The 21,204-nt window shown below is 35.2% G+C and overlaps 1 protein-coding gene across 1 annotated transcript in view; it reads right to left on the reverse strand.

The window, feature by feature from the left end:
• The window catches only part of OSBPL11 (oxysterol binding protein like 11), a 98,932-nt gene that overhangs the window by 38,126 nt on the left and 39,602 nt on the right, over window positions 1-21,204 (reverse strand). The window contains exons 3-7 of the mRNA XM_005675048.3: window positions 18,808-18,983; window positions 17,919-17,998; window positions 16,215-16,391; window positions 8,443-8,644; window positions 5,784-5,929 (exon numbers count right to left, since the gene is read on the reverse strand). Coding sequence (XP_005675105.1) covers window positions 5,784-5,929; window positions 8,443-8,644; window positions 16,215-16,391; window positions 17,919-17,998; window positions 18,808-18,983 — 781 coding nt within the window. The remainder of the gene's footprint in view (window positions 1-5,783; window positions 5,930-8,442; window positions 8,645-16,214; window positions 16,392-17,918; window positions 17,999-18,807; window positions 18,984-21,204) is intronic.

Genomic DNA, 21,204 nt, shown 5'->3' on the forward strand with positions numbered 1-21,204 from the left:
GGCTTTCTTTAGTTGTGGCAAGAGGAGGTTACCCTCTATTTGTGGTGCACGAGTTTCTCATTTCAGTGACTTCTGTTGCAGAGCACAGGCTCAAGAGCACGTGGGCTTCAGCAGTTGCAGTTTGCTGGCTCAGCAGGTGCAGCTCACTGGCTCAGTAGTTGTGGCGCAAAGGCTTAACTGCCCTGTGGCATGTGAAATCTTCCTGGACCAGGGATCAAACTTGTGTTCCCTGTATTGGCAGATAGATTCTTTACCACTGGACCGACCACCAGGGAAGTCAGAGAAATCTAATTTCTTATTTTTATTTAAACAACAAGTAACAGTTTCAAATCCCCAAATTCTAAATAACCTTATTGGATGTCACTTTCCATGTTTATGTGGGGATGGAATATGATTTTTCTCAGGGGTACCTCTTTTCATTACCTTTGTGCAAGAGAGCTTTCATGAGTATATTATCTTTGGTAATGTGTTAAATTTTAAGTTATGAGGGTTTTAAAAAAGAAATGATTCTGTTAATGTCTCTGCTTTTAATTTTCTCTTCCCATAAACAAATCTTATCAAATAGAAGCCCATCTGTTCTCTGTAGCTAGACAAAGAAAACCAATCCTAATCAGGCATAAAATCAAGAACTTAATATTCTTAAAATATTAAAAACAAAATACAAAACATGGTGATAGAGATGAAAAATAATGAATTTCTGGTCATTCTTTTGCCTTTATTCTTTTTTCTTCTTCCCTTCTATCATCGCTTCTATCAATAAAATCTTTATTATATCAAATTCTGATAAATCAATTAATAGTCCAGCTCAAAAAGCAAAGAAGAACTAAAGAGCCTCTTGATGAAAGTGAAAAAGGAGAGTGAAAAAGCTGGCTTAAAACTCAACATTCAGAAAACGAAGATCATGGCATCCAGTCCCATCACTTTATGGCAAATAGATAAGGAAACAATGGAAACAGTGCCAGACTTTATTTTTTGGGCTTCCAAAATTACTGCAGATGCTGACTACATCCATGAAATTAAAAGATGCTTGCTCCTTGGAAGAAAAGCTATGACCAACCTGGACAGCATATTAAAAAGCAGAGACATTACTCTACCAACAAAGGTCCGTCTAGTCAAAGCTATGGTTTTTCCAGTGGCACACATGTGGATGTAAGAGTTGGACTATAAAGAAAGCTGAGCGCCAAAGAATTGGTACTTTTGAACAGTGGTGTTGGAGAAGACTCTTAACAGTCCTTTGGACTGCAAGGAGATCAAACCAATCAATCCTAAAGGAAATCAGTCCTGAATATTCATTGGAAGGACTGGTGCTGAAGCAGAAACTCCAACACTTTAGCCACCTGATGTGAAGAACTGACTCACTGGAAAAAACCCTGATGCTGGGAAAGACTAAAGGCAGGAAGAGAAGGGGACGAAAGAGAATGAGATAGTTGGATGGCATCACCAACTTGATAGAGATGAGTTTGAGCGAGCTTCAGGAGTTGGTGATAGACAGGGAAACCTGGTGTGCCACAGTCCATGGGGTCACAAAGAGTCAGATGTGACTGAGCAACTGAACTGAACTGAGTCCAATTCATTTCTTCAGAAACCAAATGCAACAATTCCTTGTATATACCACAATTATTTGTTTTTATGACCTTAAAGAAAGATTCCCAAAGGCGAATTTCTCAATTTTCCTTTTCTATAGCTAGTAAGTCTGTCAGGAAGTACTTCCTGTAATCCACCCTAAGTCAGTTGCATAATATAGTTTAAGTATATTTGTGAACGTATACTCATTATAAATCAGAGGGAAAAACTGATCATTTGAGAAATGTCGAGGGGGAAAAATACAGATATTGATTAAATAATGTCCTTCAGCTTCTGAACGGTACTATTACATTTGAGGTCAGAACCTAGGACACAGATTAATAGTGCAAACATAGCCTTAATGTTATTATACACAGTTATACACATAGTTTATTGTGTAGTTTACTCTAATGAAAATAGTATTAAACTCAAGAGATAAAACAAATTTGATAGAAAAGCTAAAGAACATATTTTTGTTATCTTTATAAAAACAGTCAAACACTTAATAAAATAGAAAAAAAAAGGAATTCCATTCGTGAATAAATACTGATTCTAAAGTATGATATGAATGGAAGATTCTGGAAACTCTCTTCTCTTTTTGAAAAGCCTCCTCTTAGAGATCACGCCTTTCTTAAAGAAAAGCTCAAGGTTAAAAAAAAAGCATTACCAAAATTCCAACAAACTGCTAAAATGTATAAAATCCCTACAAACTCAGAAATGACTAGTAAATACAGTGGAAAAAGCAGTTGAGTTTCTAGGAATTCATAATATCTGGAGATTGCATGGCAAAAGGAAATTCCACAAAACTCATACCAATGCCATTTTTTGTCTTCCTGATTTATGACTTGGGCACTAGGGAAGTGTGGGCTTCATTTTAGCCTCTAGCATTTATCTTCTTTATCACCTAACAGCAACATTTCCACCACTGTAATACATGTTTCCAGCTTGCACTGACACTTATATTCCAAAAAAGGCATATGTAAAATTTTGAAACAATTCAGGTCTATTTTTGTATGCTTGAAAGTGAAAGTTGCTAAGTTGTGTCTGACTCTTTGTGACCCCATGGACTATAGAGTCCATGGAATTCTCCAGGCCAGAATACTAGAGTGGGTAGCCTCTCCCTTCTCCAGGGGATCTTCCAAACCCAGGGATCAAACCCAGGTCTCCCGCACTGCAGTCAGATTCTTTACCAGCTGAGCCACCAGGAAAGCTTGAGTGGAATCTAAAATCTTTTGTTAATTGAAAAAAAAAGAATCTATGCACTTAAGAGTTTTTTCTGTTTGCACTGGGTCATACACTAGGTTACTCATTTCAAAAGGTTTGGAAATTCAACAGTCCTCTCCCCCACATCTCTGTGCCCCATCCCTACCATATGTGTCTATCCTGATCTCCAACATGTTTTGTATTCTCATTTAGAAAAATGAAAATGTTGTGGAGTATATGACCTATTGTTTGTAATTTTTCACAAAAAATTATAGTCCTGATCTCTGAAAAGCTTTGGTTTCATCATTTCCAAACTGTTTTTCATGTACATTAACAATTATACATCCTCTTCCCACATAACATTCAATATGTTTATAAACTATACTAAACCTTTTCTCTTAAAAAGTTTTCTTTCTATACATCTGTGTCTCTTTTGCTGTCTTGCATACAGGGTTATCGTTACCATCTTTCTAAATTCCATATATGCGCGTTAGTATACTGTATTGGTGTTTTCTTTCTGGGTTACTTCACTCTGTATAATAGGCTCCAGTTTCATCCACCTCATTAGAACTGATTCATATAAGAATCGGAGAAGGCAATGGCAACCCACTCCAGTACTCTTGCCTGGAAAATCCCATGGATGAAGGAGCCTGGTAGGCTGCAGTCCATGGGGTCGCTAAGAGTCGGGCACGACTGAGCGACTTCACTCTCATGCACTGGAGAAGGAAATGGCAACCCACTCCAGTGTTCTTGCCTAGAGAATCCCAGGGACGGCGGAGCCTGATGGGCTGCTGCCTACGGGGTCGCACAGAGTCGGACAGAACTGAAGCAACTTAGCAGCAGCATATAAGAAACGAATCGTCAGTCCAGGTTCGATGCAGGATACAGGATGCTTGGGGCTGGTGCACTGGGATGACCCAGAGGAACAGTACAGGGAGGAAGGTGGGAGGGGGTTTCAGGATGGGGAACACGTGCACACCCGTGGTGGATTCATGTTGATGTATGGCAAAACCAATACAATATTGTAAAGTGAAAAAAAAAAGAAAAGGAAACAAAAAGCATACAGATTGGGAAGGAAGAAATAAAGCTGTCTTCATTCTCAGATGACATAACCATCTATGTGGAAAACTCTAAATAATAAAAAAAGACAAACAAAACACCTTTTTGAACTAATAAAGGAGCACAGTAAAGTCACAGGACATAAGGTAAAAAAAAAGTTTTCTTTCTAATTTTGCTAGGTTTTTGAATGGGACGCTAATTTTAATCTCAATTTAGTCTCAAAAACTTGGAAGTCATTTGTGATCCAACCCTATATCCAGTCAATCACAAGTTCAACTGATTTTTCATTTGAAATGCATATTACCTGTTTATGTCTTCATTCCTACTTCCACAGACTTCTATCCACACTTCAATTCCAAGCCAATGATATATTCCACATGATATACCAATGATCCATGATATTCCAGTGATCATATTCCATATGATATACCAATCTTTTTATACGTTTTACATCCCTCCTAATGCTCATGATCTCAGTATCTGTCATATTAAGACTAAATTTTTCTGCCTGAGTTTACACTGTATTCTGTACAGCAGTGTTCCTGGAATAATCATTCCACAAAGAATGCGACATGAATGGCCATCTGAATTTGTAAAATCCAACAACCCTGGGGTCACTTTCCATAAACTAGGTGCTCTGCTAAATTTACTTTATCTTAATAACAACTTATAACGTATTATTAACCCTACTTTACAAATGAGAAAGTTAAGCCTGGTTACTCATGAGTTGGCCCACATGTTAGTAAATGACAGGACCCAGGTTCAACATCATCAGGCAAGCCTTCCCCACAGTAAGTAGGGACTCTAAACGATTTTAAGTCTCTCCAGTGAAAGAACTATCTTCTATTTTTGTGTCTCCTCTAATTCTTAACATTGGACTTGTCATATACTAAGATAACTTAATGAATACTTACTAACTGCTTGACTCCACAAATGAATTAGTTAAGAAACTGTAAGAAAAAGAGGATTTGTTTTCTTTCTTCTTCCTCGGCCACCCTGCTGCCACTGCCTGCCTCACTGAGTCAAAACCTTTGCCAGCTTTGGAAGTCCCTGTGTTATATGTTTCTTTCAAGAAGTAATTTACTAATATATAAATAACCATAAACCATGCCTTACTCTTGACTCAATAATTTTAGTTGGGAATAACTTAAGAAATAATCTAAATAAACGGGAGAAAAAAATAAAACAGCAGACAGAATGATACAGCATTATTTATACGAACAAAAGAAAATAACAACCTAGACATTCAATAGCCTACTTCAACCTTGAAAAATTTTAATTATATAGGCCAGAATAACATATAAAAACACTTATGAGAAGTATCAAGTAAAAAGAGCTTAAAACAAAACTATCTATGTAATTATGATAACCATGAAAATAAAAGATGTAAACTCAAGAGGCAAAAAAACAGTATGATATGTTACAGAGGTATAACTAAGAATAGAAGAGAGCCCTGTTTACTGCTGAGAAATGTGTAACAAACATTACTAAAATATTAAACTCTAAGACTGTGTGCTATTTTAAGTAGACTAACACTTTAAAAAATTGTATTGGTACAGTGCTTACTATCAAAAAAAACCTTAATAGTAAACCTTTAAACTTATAAACTTAATAGCAAACACCTACTAAATAATGTTAAATTAAGAAATCTATAAGATAAATATCATGCAAATAATCTTCCATCAGAAAAGCTATTTTCCAGAAAAAGAAAAACATGCAAATTTTAAATACATTTATATAAAGCAAAAGTAAACTAAAACTAAGAAGGACACATAATTTAACCTGGAAAACACAGTATGTACAAGTTTTACACAATAGAGCCCTTCCAAAGCCAATGCAGTTCAAAGTAGAACAACACTTAGAGTGAGCTCTCTAGAGTATGCCATCCTGACAATGAAAAGGTGCTTTTCAGTGATTCCTAATTTTTACTCCAAAACTGTATTTTCGTATTACCTTACCCTTGCTAATAGTCCAGATTCTGCAACACACTGCTCTTCTGGGACTGCCACTGGCTTACTTTGCTCAGTTGCAAAGGGCTGGTCAGCTCCATTTTTATAGTGGTTTGATAATGGTATCTTTGGTTCTAACCATTCGATCGTCGTTCCTGATGAAGTAAGAGAAAACTTTCGCTGAAACTTGCTCATAATCTGGAAAGTTCAGCAAATGTGGATTTTATTAAACGATTTTGTTTTGCATCTACAAGGCTAAAAGCAATTCAAAACCTGTTAAGAGACTCTGCAAGACAGCAACTTGTATCTCATTAGCATGAGCATGACGATTGGCTATTTTACAACAGAGCAACCTGCAACTTGAAATCAGATACCATTTAAGTGAATCAACCCTGAATAGGAGTGAACTCACTTCCTGGGAAAATCTGTGAATCATTAAGTGTATTCTCACCCCAATAGTTGACCTTTCTGCATGAATCTTGACCCTCTAGTGATAAGAAGTATGCAGTTAGACTTGAGGGAATCACAATTATAGCAACAGCCCGGGATTGTGAAACAGTAAAATCAACTTCAATTTGGGATTGAACTTTATTCTCAGTACCAATTTTCTAACCAACCAAGATAACCCCGCAATCTAATTTAAGAATTGCAGATCCATGTACATTGTTTTTTTTTCTTTCCCAATCATATAAAAAGGCTCCATATACTTTTAAACTGAAAGGTTCTTCTACTGAATAAATAATAGCTGACCTAATGAAAGACAGTGGTCACATTTACAGACTTGTCATCTTCTCAGTTAATGACTCAAATGTCTCTTATTACCCTCAACTAGTTTAGCAAAGTGGATTCTATGCCTAATCAATAATGGAAAATGTTCCATTTGATTTCAGAGGCTGATCTAGGTTTCACAGAAGCTTGGTTATACAGTGTTACATTAAGGGATACTTAGACTACTACACCAGAAATTTAAAAGGAGTATGGAATTTACTTAGTCTATAACAAAATCCTAGACTTCAGTAAAGGAATAAATTACAAAGTACCTACCAGGCTACCAGAGCATCTTGCCTTGGCACTTAGTTCAGATTCACTGAGGGGGATTCACAAATGGGGAATGCCCTGGATAAGTTCATGGGGCCTGTTTCAAAATTTCAAAGAAATGAAAGCTCTTTGTTTCTACCTTGATATGTTTGTTTTTAATATCGGCATCTAGATTCACCTACTTCTTGAAGTAAGATGCACATAAACACTGAATTTAAGAGATTTAAGAGATTATTCACAGATAAATCATAACCAAATTCTTTATCAAACAAATCATCTGGTCTCAGGGTCCTTCTAAATCAGTTCTTTCTAAAATATCTTTCTTTCACAAGCAAGAGGAGTTCATTGAATAAGAAAACAATGAGTTTTGGGAAATACTAAGTTACTACTATTAATTCACTGTGATGGGGGTGGGGAAATTGGGGCAATGTTGTTAAAGGGTACAGACTTGCAACTAGAAGATGAGTAAGTCCTGGAGATCTAACACACAGCACAGTGAATGGAGTCAACAGTACTACAGTGAATATTTCAAAGTTGCTAAGAGACTTGATCCTAAATGTTCTCATTGTAAAATAGGGAATTCCTTAGTTCCAAAGGTTAGGACTTGGCACTTTCACTGCCAAGGCCCAGGAAACCAAGACTCCACAGGCTCTGAGTGTGTGTGTGTTGGGGGTGGGGGGAGGGCAGGCCAAGAAGGGTCAGAGAAAAAAAGAAATGACAATTATGTGATATGATTGGGACATTAGCTAACACTCTGGGGGCATATAAATATATAAATGTATTAAATCAACACTTTAAACTTGCATGTCAATTATATATAATGTCATTTTATATATACTATATGTTAGTTATATCTTAATTTTTAAATGAGTTTATTAATCTCATTAATAGAAAAACTCATTTTTTGTTATGCAATAACAAATAATGCAGTAATGCTGTTTTCCCCAGTAAATTACTTTCAACAAATAGGTGCTCTCGAATACCAGATGTATATCTTATTTTTCAAACTGGAAGGTGAGTGATAGACTTTTATATATATGTATCTCAACAGGGAAATAGTGAATAGCAGACTAAAGCAACCAAGAAATGACTCCAACGTTTCTACTTTGATTGACTGGACAGAGTAATGCCATCAACTTCAACTGAAATACTGAATTTTTAATTCAGTTTCTGACAAGTTTAATTTGAGGTCTCTTAAGGAATATTTAATTATATGAGACCTAAATGGTTTTAGATTTGAAAAAGGACACAGTAAAAGAGACTTTGTATAACATTAGTGAAGTCGCTTAGTTGTGTCCAACTCTTTGCAACCCCATGGACTGTAGCCTACAACACTCCTCCGTCCATGGGATTTTCCAGGCAAGAGTACTGGAGTGGGTTGCCATTTCCTTCTCCAGAGGATCTTCTCAACCCAGGGATCGAACCTGGGTCTCCCGCATTGTAGGCAGATGCTTTACCATCTGAGCCACCAGGGAAGACATTAGTATGACAATAAAAACCAAGAGGCTAGCTGGTTTTCTATTTGTCTTGCCTTGATTAAGATTTTCTGGAGCAGAATTACAAAGAATGCAGTTACTATTTCCATGTTTTGAACTGCAATGTTCAGTCCTACCTTTAAGCAATAACTTACCTGAAGGCAATGAGCCCTTCTGATGTGATGCATGCTGTAACTGAAGAATATGAAAGCAATCATTTAAGCAGTTCATAGTTGCCATGGAAGTAGCCTTGAGCATTAAGAGATCCTGGTCCAAGGAACTAAGATGGCCAGAAGCAGGAAGGCATTCAATTCCTCTAATTAAGTCTCTTTGTTGTCCTTCAGCATGAGACATCATCTAAGGAAAATAACAGTTCCATGTGTCTCATTCATAATCTCTGTATAGCATGTATACATACAGTTGCCACTTTAATTACCACATGCTGTACATCATGTAACATACAATTGTCATTTTTAGGATATATTCAGCCTAGAAATCTATTTTAAATTTGTTTGGCTATTCTCAATAAGCATTTAATAGTGTTACTCAAAAGATGATAACACATAAGTATATCTCCAACATATGCTGAATAAAAAGAAGCCATTACCAGAGAAGCACATACTACTCGATCCAGTTCAGAAATTTCAGACACAGGCAAAATAAATCTATGGTTTATAGGTGAGGAAACCTCTACACATTAGAAGTCAGGATAGTGAAGAGACAGTAATGATGAAGAGGCATGAGAGGGTCCTCTAGGGTACTGGTAATATTTCATTTTTTGATCCAGGAGGTAGTTACATTAAAATTACAAGATACACACTTGTGTATCAGGTTCTTTTATACATGCTTAGAAGGTTAATTAAGAACTGGGATGGAGACCAAGGGAAGGGGCAAACAAATCCATTAGGTTTACCATTGGTCTAACGAAAAGAACTTCCATGATTAATTAAACAGAACAGAAAGCCAAATAAGAAATTATAGACAAAATTCTACAATTAGTTGATACATAAGCCCCACATTTCCAGAGATAATCCCCATTCATGCTTAGAGTCCTGCTGTAATTATGCCTAAACCTGTTAACAGCTTGAAGGCCAAATTATATACTTACCCTATTTCTTCATTTTACAAGAACTTCTTGGCATGAAATTAGAAATGGGATGTTTATATTATGCCTCTTTTGCATCTCCCACTGGTCTAGGGGTCCTAACTATAATTGCTCTTCTCCTCTGCTTCTAGCAATGCTATAAGCAAATATTAAGTTTTATACTTGTCAGATTTCTTAAACAAGTCACAAGTGCTAGTAATGCTGAGGGAAAAAATTACTACTCAAGTATATCTGAACCAAGATGAATTTATTCCTTTCCAGGCAAGGGAAAACTGTCCTTCCAGAACAAATCAAACAGCTAATCTTACGTAAACTTCTTGGGAACATACAACATTCAAGGATGGGTTGACTTTACAACAAAAGTAATAGCGTGGAGGAAGTATGGCCTTTAGGGACTGTCTAACATTCAGAAGGAAGCATACTGAAACAGAGTTGTTAATGATTGAAGTGAGTTGGTTAAACAGGCTCCACATTACTTGCTAAGAGATTCAATCTAGAGCCAAACAAGAGACTTATCATTTTCTTTTTTGAACTGAAGAGAATACAATTTCTTATTCTTACAACAAGAAAAACATTTGAAAAACTGGGCATTCAAATTCAAAAAACACAGTCACTTGAATACACTCTTCAGAGAACACAAAGGAAAAAAAGATTAGGCATACTTTTCTATATCATGTTATAAGCTAATAAAAGTTTAATAAAGGAAAAAAATCATAAGCAGGATATTGACAATATGAATAATTAGCTCACAATATAACATTTAAGAAGAAAAGTGTTTCTTTGTACAAATGGCCCAAAAAAGCCACATGCTACTGTTGATATTGTAAGTGAAGAGACCTAAGGAATTCCCTAGTGGTCCAGTGGTTAAGAATCAGCCGGCCAATGCAGGAGACATGGGTTCAATCCCTGGTCTGGAAAGATTCCACATACTGCAGAGCAACTAAGCCTTGCACAACTACTGAGTCTGAGCTCTAGGGCCCCCAAGCCACTAAAGCCTGCATGCTGTAACCACTGAAGCCCATGCTCTACAACAAGAAAAGCTACCACAATGAGAAGCTCCCACACCATAACTAGAGAGGAGTCCACATCTTCACAATTAGAGAAAGCCTGCAGGCAGCAATGAAGACCCAGCACAACCAAAAAATAAAATAAACAAATTATTAAAAAAATTAAAATAAAAAAGTGAAGAGGCTTAAGAAAGTGATGCTCTTGACTGGAAAAAAAATAAACTTTAAATTACAATTAGAGTGCAAATGTTAAAATCTGAAAATTCCCTGGTGGTCCATTCATTAGGACTCTGTGCTTCCACTGCAAAGGGTACCAGTTGGATCCCAGAAGCTTCATGGCATGCCCCCTTCCTCCCACCAAAGAATAAATTTGGTTATGGTTCTTTCCAAAGCAAACAAATGGGCTGACCATATATTTACAATGAAATAGAACTGATTCTGTGAAGCTGTTTTAGTGACTGTTCCTGACAATAGTAAAACCAGTTCCTTAAGAATGAAAAACCATCATGAAAGCCGAAAACTTGCTTAGTCTGTGTTTTGCAGCTAGGTATGACAAATATGGTGATAATGAACATCACTTATGTGGCATCTAGTTTGTCTGAAAATCAGATGAGAATCATAGTTTTATTGCTTGTATTTTAAATGTGTCTCCCTTACTAGACTGGTGATGTTAGCTTCTCCCAAGGTACAGCATAGTAACCTGCAAGAAGCACACACTGATTAACAGAGTGATTGATGAATTGTAAATTAGTAATTTACTGTAATTAGTAAATACTAAAATAGATCACTTTAATACTTCAGCAATAAATCCATAGACCCAAAATATGACTCGATTTTCAACAGTCAGTTGCTTTTTCCAACTGTTACTTCATTTATTGCTGGACTTACTCATGGACTTTGATTAAAATACTCCTTTCAAAAAAAAATAAAAAATAAAAAATAAAAAAAATAAAATACTCCTTTCAAACTCACTTTGAATTATATCTTTGCATTATAACCAACTGGAGCTAGATCACTATATAATAGCAATTCTCAAACAGTGCTCTCCAGATTCTTATGAGGCTCTTTTCAGGGGGTCTATGGAGTCAAGATTATTTTCACAATAATTCTAGGAAATTAATTTGCCTTCTTCACTTGGTGGCATTTGCACTGATGGTGCAAAAGCAATGGTGGGTAAAACTGTTGGTATCGTAGAATCAAGGCAGTTGATACAACAGTGTCATGACTGTATTCTTCACTGCCATGCACTCACGGAGTAGGCACTGGGGTCTGGGGAAAAGACAGCCAATTTTATTTAAGAATATTTTTGAAAAATCAGTAAAAATTATTAGTTTTACTATATCTTGACTCTTGAGTACACATATTTAAAATTGTCTATATGAAAAATGAGAAGCACACTTCTATTGTACATTTAAAAAAAAAAAGTACACTGCTGTTGCATACCAAAGCACTGTGGTTGCCCAAGGAAAAGCACTTGTGAGACCGAGTTACAGGTTGAACTAGCAGTTTATTTTCACAGAGCACCACCTGACATGAAAGTATGTGATATATATTGTTTGTTCAGAAACACAGGTGACAACTTGGACTTGGAAATGGCATCTGAAATGAGGGCAGTTTTGTGGGATCTGATACTATCTCAGCTAAATGGTGTCAGAAGTGAAATTGTAGAACACCTAGCTGGAATCTGCCAAGAATCAGAGAATCATCTAGTGTGAAGGAAACCCCCACACATTTGGTGATTGGAGTACAGAAGTATGGGGTGTTATAGTAGCACAGAAGAGAAACACAAGAGTGTTGTTTTTCCCTGACAGAATGACTGCTAATAACTATAGCTCTTCAGGCTTGGGAGCATGTGGTAGACATCTTTTCAAAATTAAACAAAATGATCTGTCACTTCAAGAAAAACAACTGACAGCATTTGTTGCCAATTATAAAATATGAGCTTTAAAATGAAATTACAATTTTGGAAAACCTGTATCAGTCACCATAAGCTTGGCAGTTTCCCAATATTGAAAGCCTCTTCGGATGAAGTTGGTAGGGATGTTAATGAATGAGAATTTTTGATACTGTATACCAATATCTGTAACTCTGAACTAATATTTTCCAAATGACTAACGCAGTGTTACAAAATCGTGCATAAGTTAAAGATCCACCTAAAGTGCAAGACAAACCAATGTATTTTCATGAAACAGAACATGAAAAGTTCACTGATTCATACTAGATTCCACACTGCATCTAACACTTAAGAAACTGCCACTGTCCAGTTTTACTGGAGGATCAAAGAATAGCCACATTTTCCTTAAAAAGCTATTTTAAGACATTTCTCTTTTTCCCCCAACCACAAAGTTTTTTTTCATATAGTTCAACTAAAACTACGTATTTGCAGTAAATTGAGTGCAATTATTTTGTTTGTTTGGGGGGAAAAAATAGCTGTTTGACATAAAATATGTTATCTATGTTAATATGTATGAATTTATTAATTTTTATTTTAAAATAATAAAACATAAAATTAAAGGGTAAATTTTAAAAACAAGCATTTTTAAAATATGTTTCAATTTCTAATAAGGTAAATATTGGTAAATTTAACCTATATAAAGCAAAAATTCTTTGAGGTCCTGAATAATTTTTAAGAGTGAAACAGATACCAAGGCCACAAAAAGCTTGAGAACACTTACCGGGAACCATGGTCAGTATGGTAACAAAAGTTCTCTCAATGTCTTTGAAAAGAAAAAGGATCTACATAGTCTCAAAGAAACTCCCCAGATATTTTACTATAGAGAAAAAGACAGCAACTTTACAGTGGAGAAAAGCTACTTTAACCAAGCAGAAGCTACCTTAACCACGTGATCAAAGTGAACATCACCAGTAACATGACATACTGATATCATGAAGTCCTTGATATAGGTACTGACAATACATATCTTCAAGGGTATCTTTCCCAGAAATGTATAATTTCACTCAAATAATAAGAAAATATCAGACAAACGCAAATCTGGGAACATTAAACAAAACTGGATCTTCATAGGTATCAATGCCAGGAAAGATAAAGACTGAGCAACAATTACAGACAGAAGGAGACTAAGTAGTAATAACAGTTAAATGCATCATTTTAGGACAGGATCCTAAAACAGAAAAAAGAATGTTAGTGGAAACACTACTAAAATTTGAATAAGAACTATAGTTAACAGTATTATAGTTATATAATTTCCTGGTTTGGATGGTAACATTGCAGAAAGTTGGGTGAGGGATACACACAGAAATTCTGCATTACTTTTGCACTTTTCTGTAAATTTAAAATTACTGCAAAATAAGCAGCTCTCTTTTTTTTTTTTTTTTTTTGCCTGGGGGAGGCTGTGCTGTCTTTGTTGCTGTTTGGGCTTTCCTCCAGCTGCGGCGAGCAGGGGCTACTCTCTAGTCGCCGTGCACGGGGTTCTCACTGCTGTGGCTTCTCTTTTTGTCACACGGGCTCTAGAGCAAGAGGACTTCACTGGGCTCGGGAGTGGCTCCCAGGCTCTATCTAGCGCAAAGGTTTAGTTGCTTCACAGCATGTGGGATCTTCCCAAATCAGGGATCGAATCTGTACCTCCTACACCAGCAGGCAGATTCTTTATCATTGAGACACCAGGGACACCCCCAAATAAGAAGCTTCTAAAAAGTGTTCTCAGCTTGTGAAAACTGTTAGCTTTGGTTTTACCTTAACACAAACCTTTTCAGTCATTGTCTTAGATAAAAAAAGGCTCAGAAACTTTCTGTGGACCATGCTTTCATAAAGCATTTGGAGCTGCCATAATGAAATACATCCAAGCCACAAAACTGAAACAAGATTTTTAATGCATGGCATCATAAGCAAAGTCAGGAAAAAATATGCATCTAAAGACCAGATTATGATAATTTTAAATAAAAGGAAATAAGCTAACTTTTAAAGGAAAACATAGTTCCAGAGAACTCTCCAAATGCACTATTTTCTCACAAATAGAATTATCCCATTGGAATACAGAAATGTTCCTAACAGAACATTTACATAAAATATTAGAAATTAAATAACTACAATTTTATAGTTTGACCTACTGAGTTCTTAAAAGCAAAAACATAAACTTAGTGAAGACAAAGACATTCAACTAAAACTTTTTTTGTAGGTGGCATTGGCAGAGACTGCCAAACAATGGTCAACACTCAAATCCTAGAATAATTACTGGTACCATAATTCAAGAAGGCTGCCATTAAATTCGTCAGCTCTATAAGTAAATACCTATCCTTCCTAAAGAGGTAGCTGCGAAACTAGGGACACACACATACTCTCTACATTCAAGTGTCAGAGTTATATGCTAAATATTAACATGATGTCACAATAATATGAAAGGGTATATTTAAAGTACAGAAAACTACAGTGTGGATATTGTAAGAAATTACTCCTGGGTGTGAGAATAACAAAAGAACCATTAGAGCGGGAAAGAGAAGAGTAGGGATTAAAGTCACTGTAAAAAAAGAAGCTAAGAGATATGACAGTGTTCTCAGTACAGCAGGTCATAAAGATGCAAGCACAACCAAGCAGAGGCCTCCACAGATAGCTAAAATCTCAAATACAAAAGGTTCCTTTTTCATCGAAAATGTGCACCACGATTCATGACAACTTCAACTATATGCTTTTTGCTTGTTTTTAACCTTTTACTGAAGTATACAGACTGACATATAATATTACAGATAAGAAAGTACACTTCACAACAGTATACAGGCTTGATGAATTTTCATAAACCAAACACATCATGTAACCAACACCCAGATCAAGAAACAGAATGTTACCAGCACTCTGAAGAACTCTTAAGCTCCCATCACTAGCCATGATCAAAGAGTCTAATTTTTAGGGGTGAAGGAACACACCATGATACAAGCGTATTCCGAGATGTTTTTCTTTATTCCATCCCTTATTGTCTTAACCACTTTTAATATTCTATTTCCTTCACTGTAGATTAATATATCAGAATCTTGATTTCCTTAAGATATAAACACCTATCAACAGATTAAATACCATCAACATAAATACTAAAAATTATTATTTTATTAATAAAGGTACTTATAATTATCACTTATTTATAACAGGATTAAAAAATGAGTCAAAAGCTATTATTCATCTCAAGCATGTTATTTCATCTCTTTAAATCTCAATTTCTTCACCTATAAATATAACCCAAAATAACCTGATAGAAGGAACATTCTCCCCAGCTTCCTACTTTAAATCATTTGGGTGTGATTTATAATCCACAATCCACTACATAGGTATCTATGAGCTCTACCAAAATTGACTCAGTAATCAACACCTGGATTATTAAGAACCTAACTGCATTCTTTATTAACTAGAATTATTTGGTACTTAGTTTCAAAGAGAATAAGGAAAATGGTGAGATAAGGGAACATCAAGGATTTAACTATTCTATCTTTGTGTGTTTGAAATTCTCTATTTATATGTATCAGTAAAAAAAAAAAATAAAGTCACTTGGTTGATGACACAGTCTTTCTACTAGGCTTAATAACCCTTTTATCATAAATTTTACATTAAAGGAGTCTGTACTTTCTCTTGACAAATGAAAGATACAGATTTTTGAAACATGACAGTGTACACAGAACCTAGCCGACAGACTTGAGGAAACTTAGGTAATTGGTAAGAAATTACCAATTTAGGTAAAAAATCAGGTAATTGTTATGCCCTAAACATTGAGGCCCCCAGAAGACACAAACAGGATTAAAAAAATCTTTTGTGACAAAATCAAGCTGGTAGTATTATTTTATGCATTTTAACTTGATTTCAATTCATACTTACTTCTCTGACTTCCACAAGATGGTCTGGAGGTAAGTTAGCTCTTTTGCTCACTGATTGTAGTTTGGAATGTCCAACATTAAAAAAGGAAATGGTATTTTGACTTGGTCTCCTCTGGGATATAGGAGAATTACCACTAGATGCAAGTGAGAAGCTCCGTGATTTCAGAGGAGGATTATTCTATTAAACAAAGAAAATAATTCCTTTTTTAAAATTTAGGTAAACTCTCAACCTATAATATACTGGAGGCTCACATACAAACAGTTTTAAAAATAAAGTTAACCTCAGAATTAACTACAAGAATAGTTCTGAAGATGGAAAAATTTTATACCTTCAAAGTTTAAGAATTTCACACATCCCATAGTAAACTGGTAATTTATTCAGAAAATTAATTCCAGGTGTGTGCTGTCAAGAATTTTTTTTTTTACATTAGACATATATTAGAATAACAAGAAATTTCTAATTTCAGATATTTAAACATCATGATTGAAGCAAAAAATATATTCAGAAATACTCAATGTAATAATTTTTCTAGTGTAACATTCAAGTATCTTTGAAACAAACTAGCACTTTCTGGTCACTGCCAATGATTAGAATCTTGCAGCAAGAATAAATTTTTTTGCTGGATTTCTTAAAGACTGCAGGCCTAAATCACAACTTTAAAAAATTTAGCTACGGGGAAGGAACACTAAGAAGAAAACAAAAAAGTAGGTATGGAAATCCTTTAACTCTGCTTCCCATATATTCATTTTTAGACATTTCTAACCTCAGATTTCAAGTACTAAGACCTCCTCATCTTAAAAAAGAAAACTCGAGATACAGAAATCATCTATAAGCACATGAAAAGACGCTCAACCGTATTAGCCATTAGAGAAATGAAATTAAAACCACAATGAAATTCTACTTCATAACCATGAGGATGGCAATAATAATTGTAAAAAAGGACAGTAACAGTATCAGTAAGAATGTGGAGAAACTGGAAACTTTGTGTATTGCTGGTGAGAATGGGAAATAATTTGGCCAGTTTCAAAAACAGTTTGGCAGTTCCTCGATAGTTAAACAGACAACTACCATATAACCCAGTATCTTCTCTCCTAGGAAAAACCTAGAAAACTGAAATCATATGTTCATACAAAAATTTGAATACAACTGTTCATAGAAGTATTATTCATAACAGCCACAACATGTAAACAATCCACATGCCTATCAGCTGATGCATGGATAAACATAATGTGGTATATCCACAAAAGAGGATTATTCAGTCTTAAAAAGGAATAAAGTATGATCCATGCAATGACATGGATGAACCTTTAAAACATTATGCTTATTGTAAGAAGCCAGACAAAAACAAACAAACAAACACCACATACTGTATGATTCCATTTATATCAAATGCCCAGAACAGACAAATCTATTGAAATAGAAATTATAGGTTAGTTTTTGCCAGGGGACTGGGAAGAGAGATTCAAATAGGGAGTGACTATTAAATAGATATGGGTTTTTTGGAAGGTGATGAAAATGTTCAGGAATTAGAATAGTTGCAACAACTATATAATCTTCTGAATATATTAATAAAACCCATGAAATTATAAACTTTAAACGGATCAATTTTATGGTATGTGAATCTCAAGTTTAGAATGCAAAAAAATAAAGTTAAAAGATCTTTCCCCATTTCTGTGCATTAATATCATACATGAATCCACATACCTTGCCAATAGCTTCAGTGTGGTGTTGTGTACATATCTGAAGTCTGCTAACCCAATGTTGTCGCTCTTTAGCATCTGTGGCTGATAAAAATATCTACAAGTTATTTACTTTTTCATTTATTTTTAGAATACAATTAATTGTTATAGCATGAAGAACAGATCACTGAAAATCAGGGCATATTCCTACTCTCCCTGACCAGAGCGAGGTAGGAAAAAGGCCAAAGTATAAACCTTGTTAGGTAACACCATAGCTGGATGTGGATATTTCCCAAGAAGGATAAATTACATATAGCTAGGTGGGTATATGGAACTTGACAAGTCTTAATTTTCTCTTAAAGATATGCTCTTCTTCAAATAAATATCCTTTATTGAGCATTTGGTGTGTACTCAATATATTCTTTCAGATCAATTAGGATTAACATCATACTTTACGTGTATTAATTAAAAATAGAAACCTCTATACAAATTACATTCATCTAAACAGACGTTATACCTGAATACAAGCATTTTCATATATCCCAATTATGTTCATTAATCATTAAAAAACACAAAGAACATATCAACTAAATCAAGAAAGGAAGTAAAATACAAATCTGTGGAAGACAAAAAAATTTTTAACAAGTCTATGTTTTTAGATTTCTCAGTATTTCATCTATACAAATTTCTTAGAGGGGTTAATTTTAAACAGACTTGCTCACTGTGCAACTTAAAAGTCATTAATTAAAACAGATCTCATAAACCCTTAAAACAATTACAAGGTGTAGAATGCTGTTTCTGTAGCATCAATGATAGTAGTTTCTATTTCCAAAACCTAAATGAAAGGAGAGAAGTATACCAGCTTCTCAAGGAAGAAGAAAATCACACTATTAATTCTCATATTTCAGTCATACCTCTGAGTTTATACTGTTCCCCACTGGCAGCATTTACAGTGAAGGTGTGAGAGTCCTCATCACTGGGTGATATTACAGCTCCTGCAAGCTGCAAAGTACCTCTGGGTTTTTGATTTCTGGACTGTTCATTCACAAAATACTCCAACAGCCCAGCTTCATTGTTTAGAACAAAAAACCTGCAATGATTTTAAAAAAGGTCATACTTTTAAAATATTTCCCCTAGTCAAACTAGAGCAATCCAAATTTTAATCACATACTTTTGAGTTTTTGCTATTAAAAAAATAAAATTCAAAAGCATCTCAAGAAGTACTTAGAAATACTAGACTGAATTTCCTAGTAGTAAATATTACTGAAGAATTGAATGAGATTAATAAAAGATATAAAATCTTCAGCTGTGAAAGAGGCATTTAATAGGGAAGAGGCATACAAGACAATGCAGAAAGGAAACAAAGATACAGTATCCTTCGGAAGAAGATTTCTCTCCAGAATTCATTAGCAGAGAGGGTAAGTTCCCAGAGACAAATGGTAGGGAGAGTTTTTATTTAAAATTCACTGGGAACAAATCAAAGCATGAGCTCTGGGATTAACAAATGCTAGGTAAGAAATGAGTATGATTTAAGATTTAACCAGTGAAATAAACAATATGAATAATGCCAAAGTAGCAAGACTCTGGAAACACATTATTAAATAGGTCACAACTAAAGATTACTCATCCTGTTTAAAAATGAAAAGGCTGCAACTGGAGATGCAAAACCATAAGGAACTTGAAACTAAATGATGAAATAATGATACACGTTGGAAAATAATTTGATGTTCTGATTTGGTTTTAGATTAACTACTTTGGGAAATATATTAATTTGGATTCCAATTTAAGTAGTACAATAGTTCTTTAGGAAAAAAATCTAAAAAGTTTCTTTTACCAAAAATTAATTTTGGGGTTTAGAGCAATTTGGTATTCTACATGTTAATGTATTCTGTAATACATCCAGTCAGACAATTTGATCCAGTTCAAGTTCCTAGAAGATACTGTCTTAAGCAACATGGCAACTATATCAATCACACCAAACAGGGAGAGAATGTAATGGGCCTTTTATTATGGGAAAGAAAAAGAAATAATGAGAAGCAAATAAGAGAAATTGAAAGCAGCTACCTAAAAAGGGAGCTGGGAAACCAAGACTATTGTTTTTCTCATTCATCTTTAGCATGCTTGTAACTTTTTTTATCTTAATTTTTTTAAATTTATTTTAATTGGAGGCTAATTACTTTACAATATTGTATTGGTTTTGCCATGCATCAACATGAATCCACCACGGGTGCACACGTGTTCCCCATTCTGAACCCCCTTCCCTCCTCCCTCCCCATACCATCCCTCTGGGTCATCCCAGTGCACCAGCCCCGAGCATCCTGTATCATGCATCGAACCTGGACTGGCAATTCGTTTCTTATAAATATTATACATGTTTTAATGCCATTCTCCCAAATCATCCCACTCTCACCCTCTCCCACAGAGTCCAAAAGACTTCTATACATCTGTGTCTCTTTTGCTGTATCACATACAGGGTTATCGTTACCATCTTTCTAAATTCCATATATATGTGTTAGTATACTGTATTGGTGTTTTTCTTTCTGGCTTACTCTGTATAATTGGCTCCAGTTTCATCCACCTCATTAGAACTGATTCAAATGTATTCTTTTTAATGGCTGAGTAATACTGCATTGTGTATATGTACCATAGCTTTCTTATCCATTCATCTACTGATGGACATCTAGGTTGCTTCCATGTCCTGGCTATTATAAACAGTGCTGTGATGAACACTGGGGTACACGTGTCTCTTTCAATTCTGGTTCCCTTGGTGTGTATGCCCAGCAATAGGATTGCTGGGTGATATGGCAGTTCTATTTCCAGTTTTTTAAGGAATCTCCACACTGTTCTCTATGGTGGCTGTACTAGTTTGCATTCCCAAAAACAGTGTAAGAGGGTTCCCTTTTCTCCACACCCTCTCCAGCATTCATTGCTTGTAGACTTTTGGATCGCAGCCATTCTGACTGGCGTGAAATGGTACCTCACTGTGATTTTGATTTGCATTTCTCTGATAATGAGTGATGTTGAGCATCTTTTCATGTGTTTGTTAGCCATCTGTATGTCTTCTTTGGAGAAATGTCTGTTTAGTTCTTTGGCCCATTTTTTGATAGGGTTGTTTATTTTTCTGGAATTGAGCTGCAGGAGTTGCTTGCATATTTTTGAGATTAATTCTTTGTCAGTTGCTTCATTTGCTATTATTTTCTCCCATTCTGAAGGCTGTCTTTTCACCTGGTATAGTTTCCCTTGTTGTGCAGAAGCTTTTAATTTTAATTAGGTCCCATTTGTTTATTTTTGCTTTTATTTCCAGTATTCTG

Source organism: Capra hircus, chromosome 1 (genome assembly GCF_001704415.2).
Source record: "Capra hircus breed San Clemente chromosome 1, ASM170441v1, whole genome shotgun sequence".
Lineage (NCBI taxonomy): Eukaryota > Metazoa > Chordata > Mammalia > Artiodactyla > Bovidae > Capra > Capra hircus.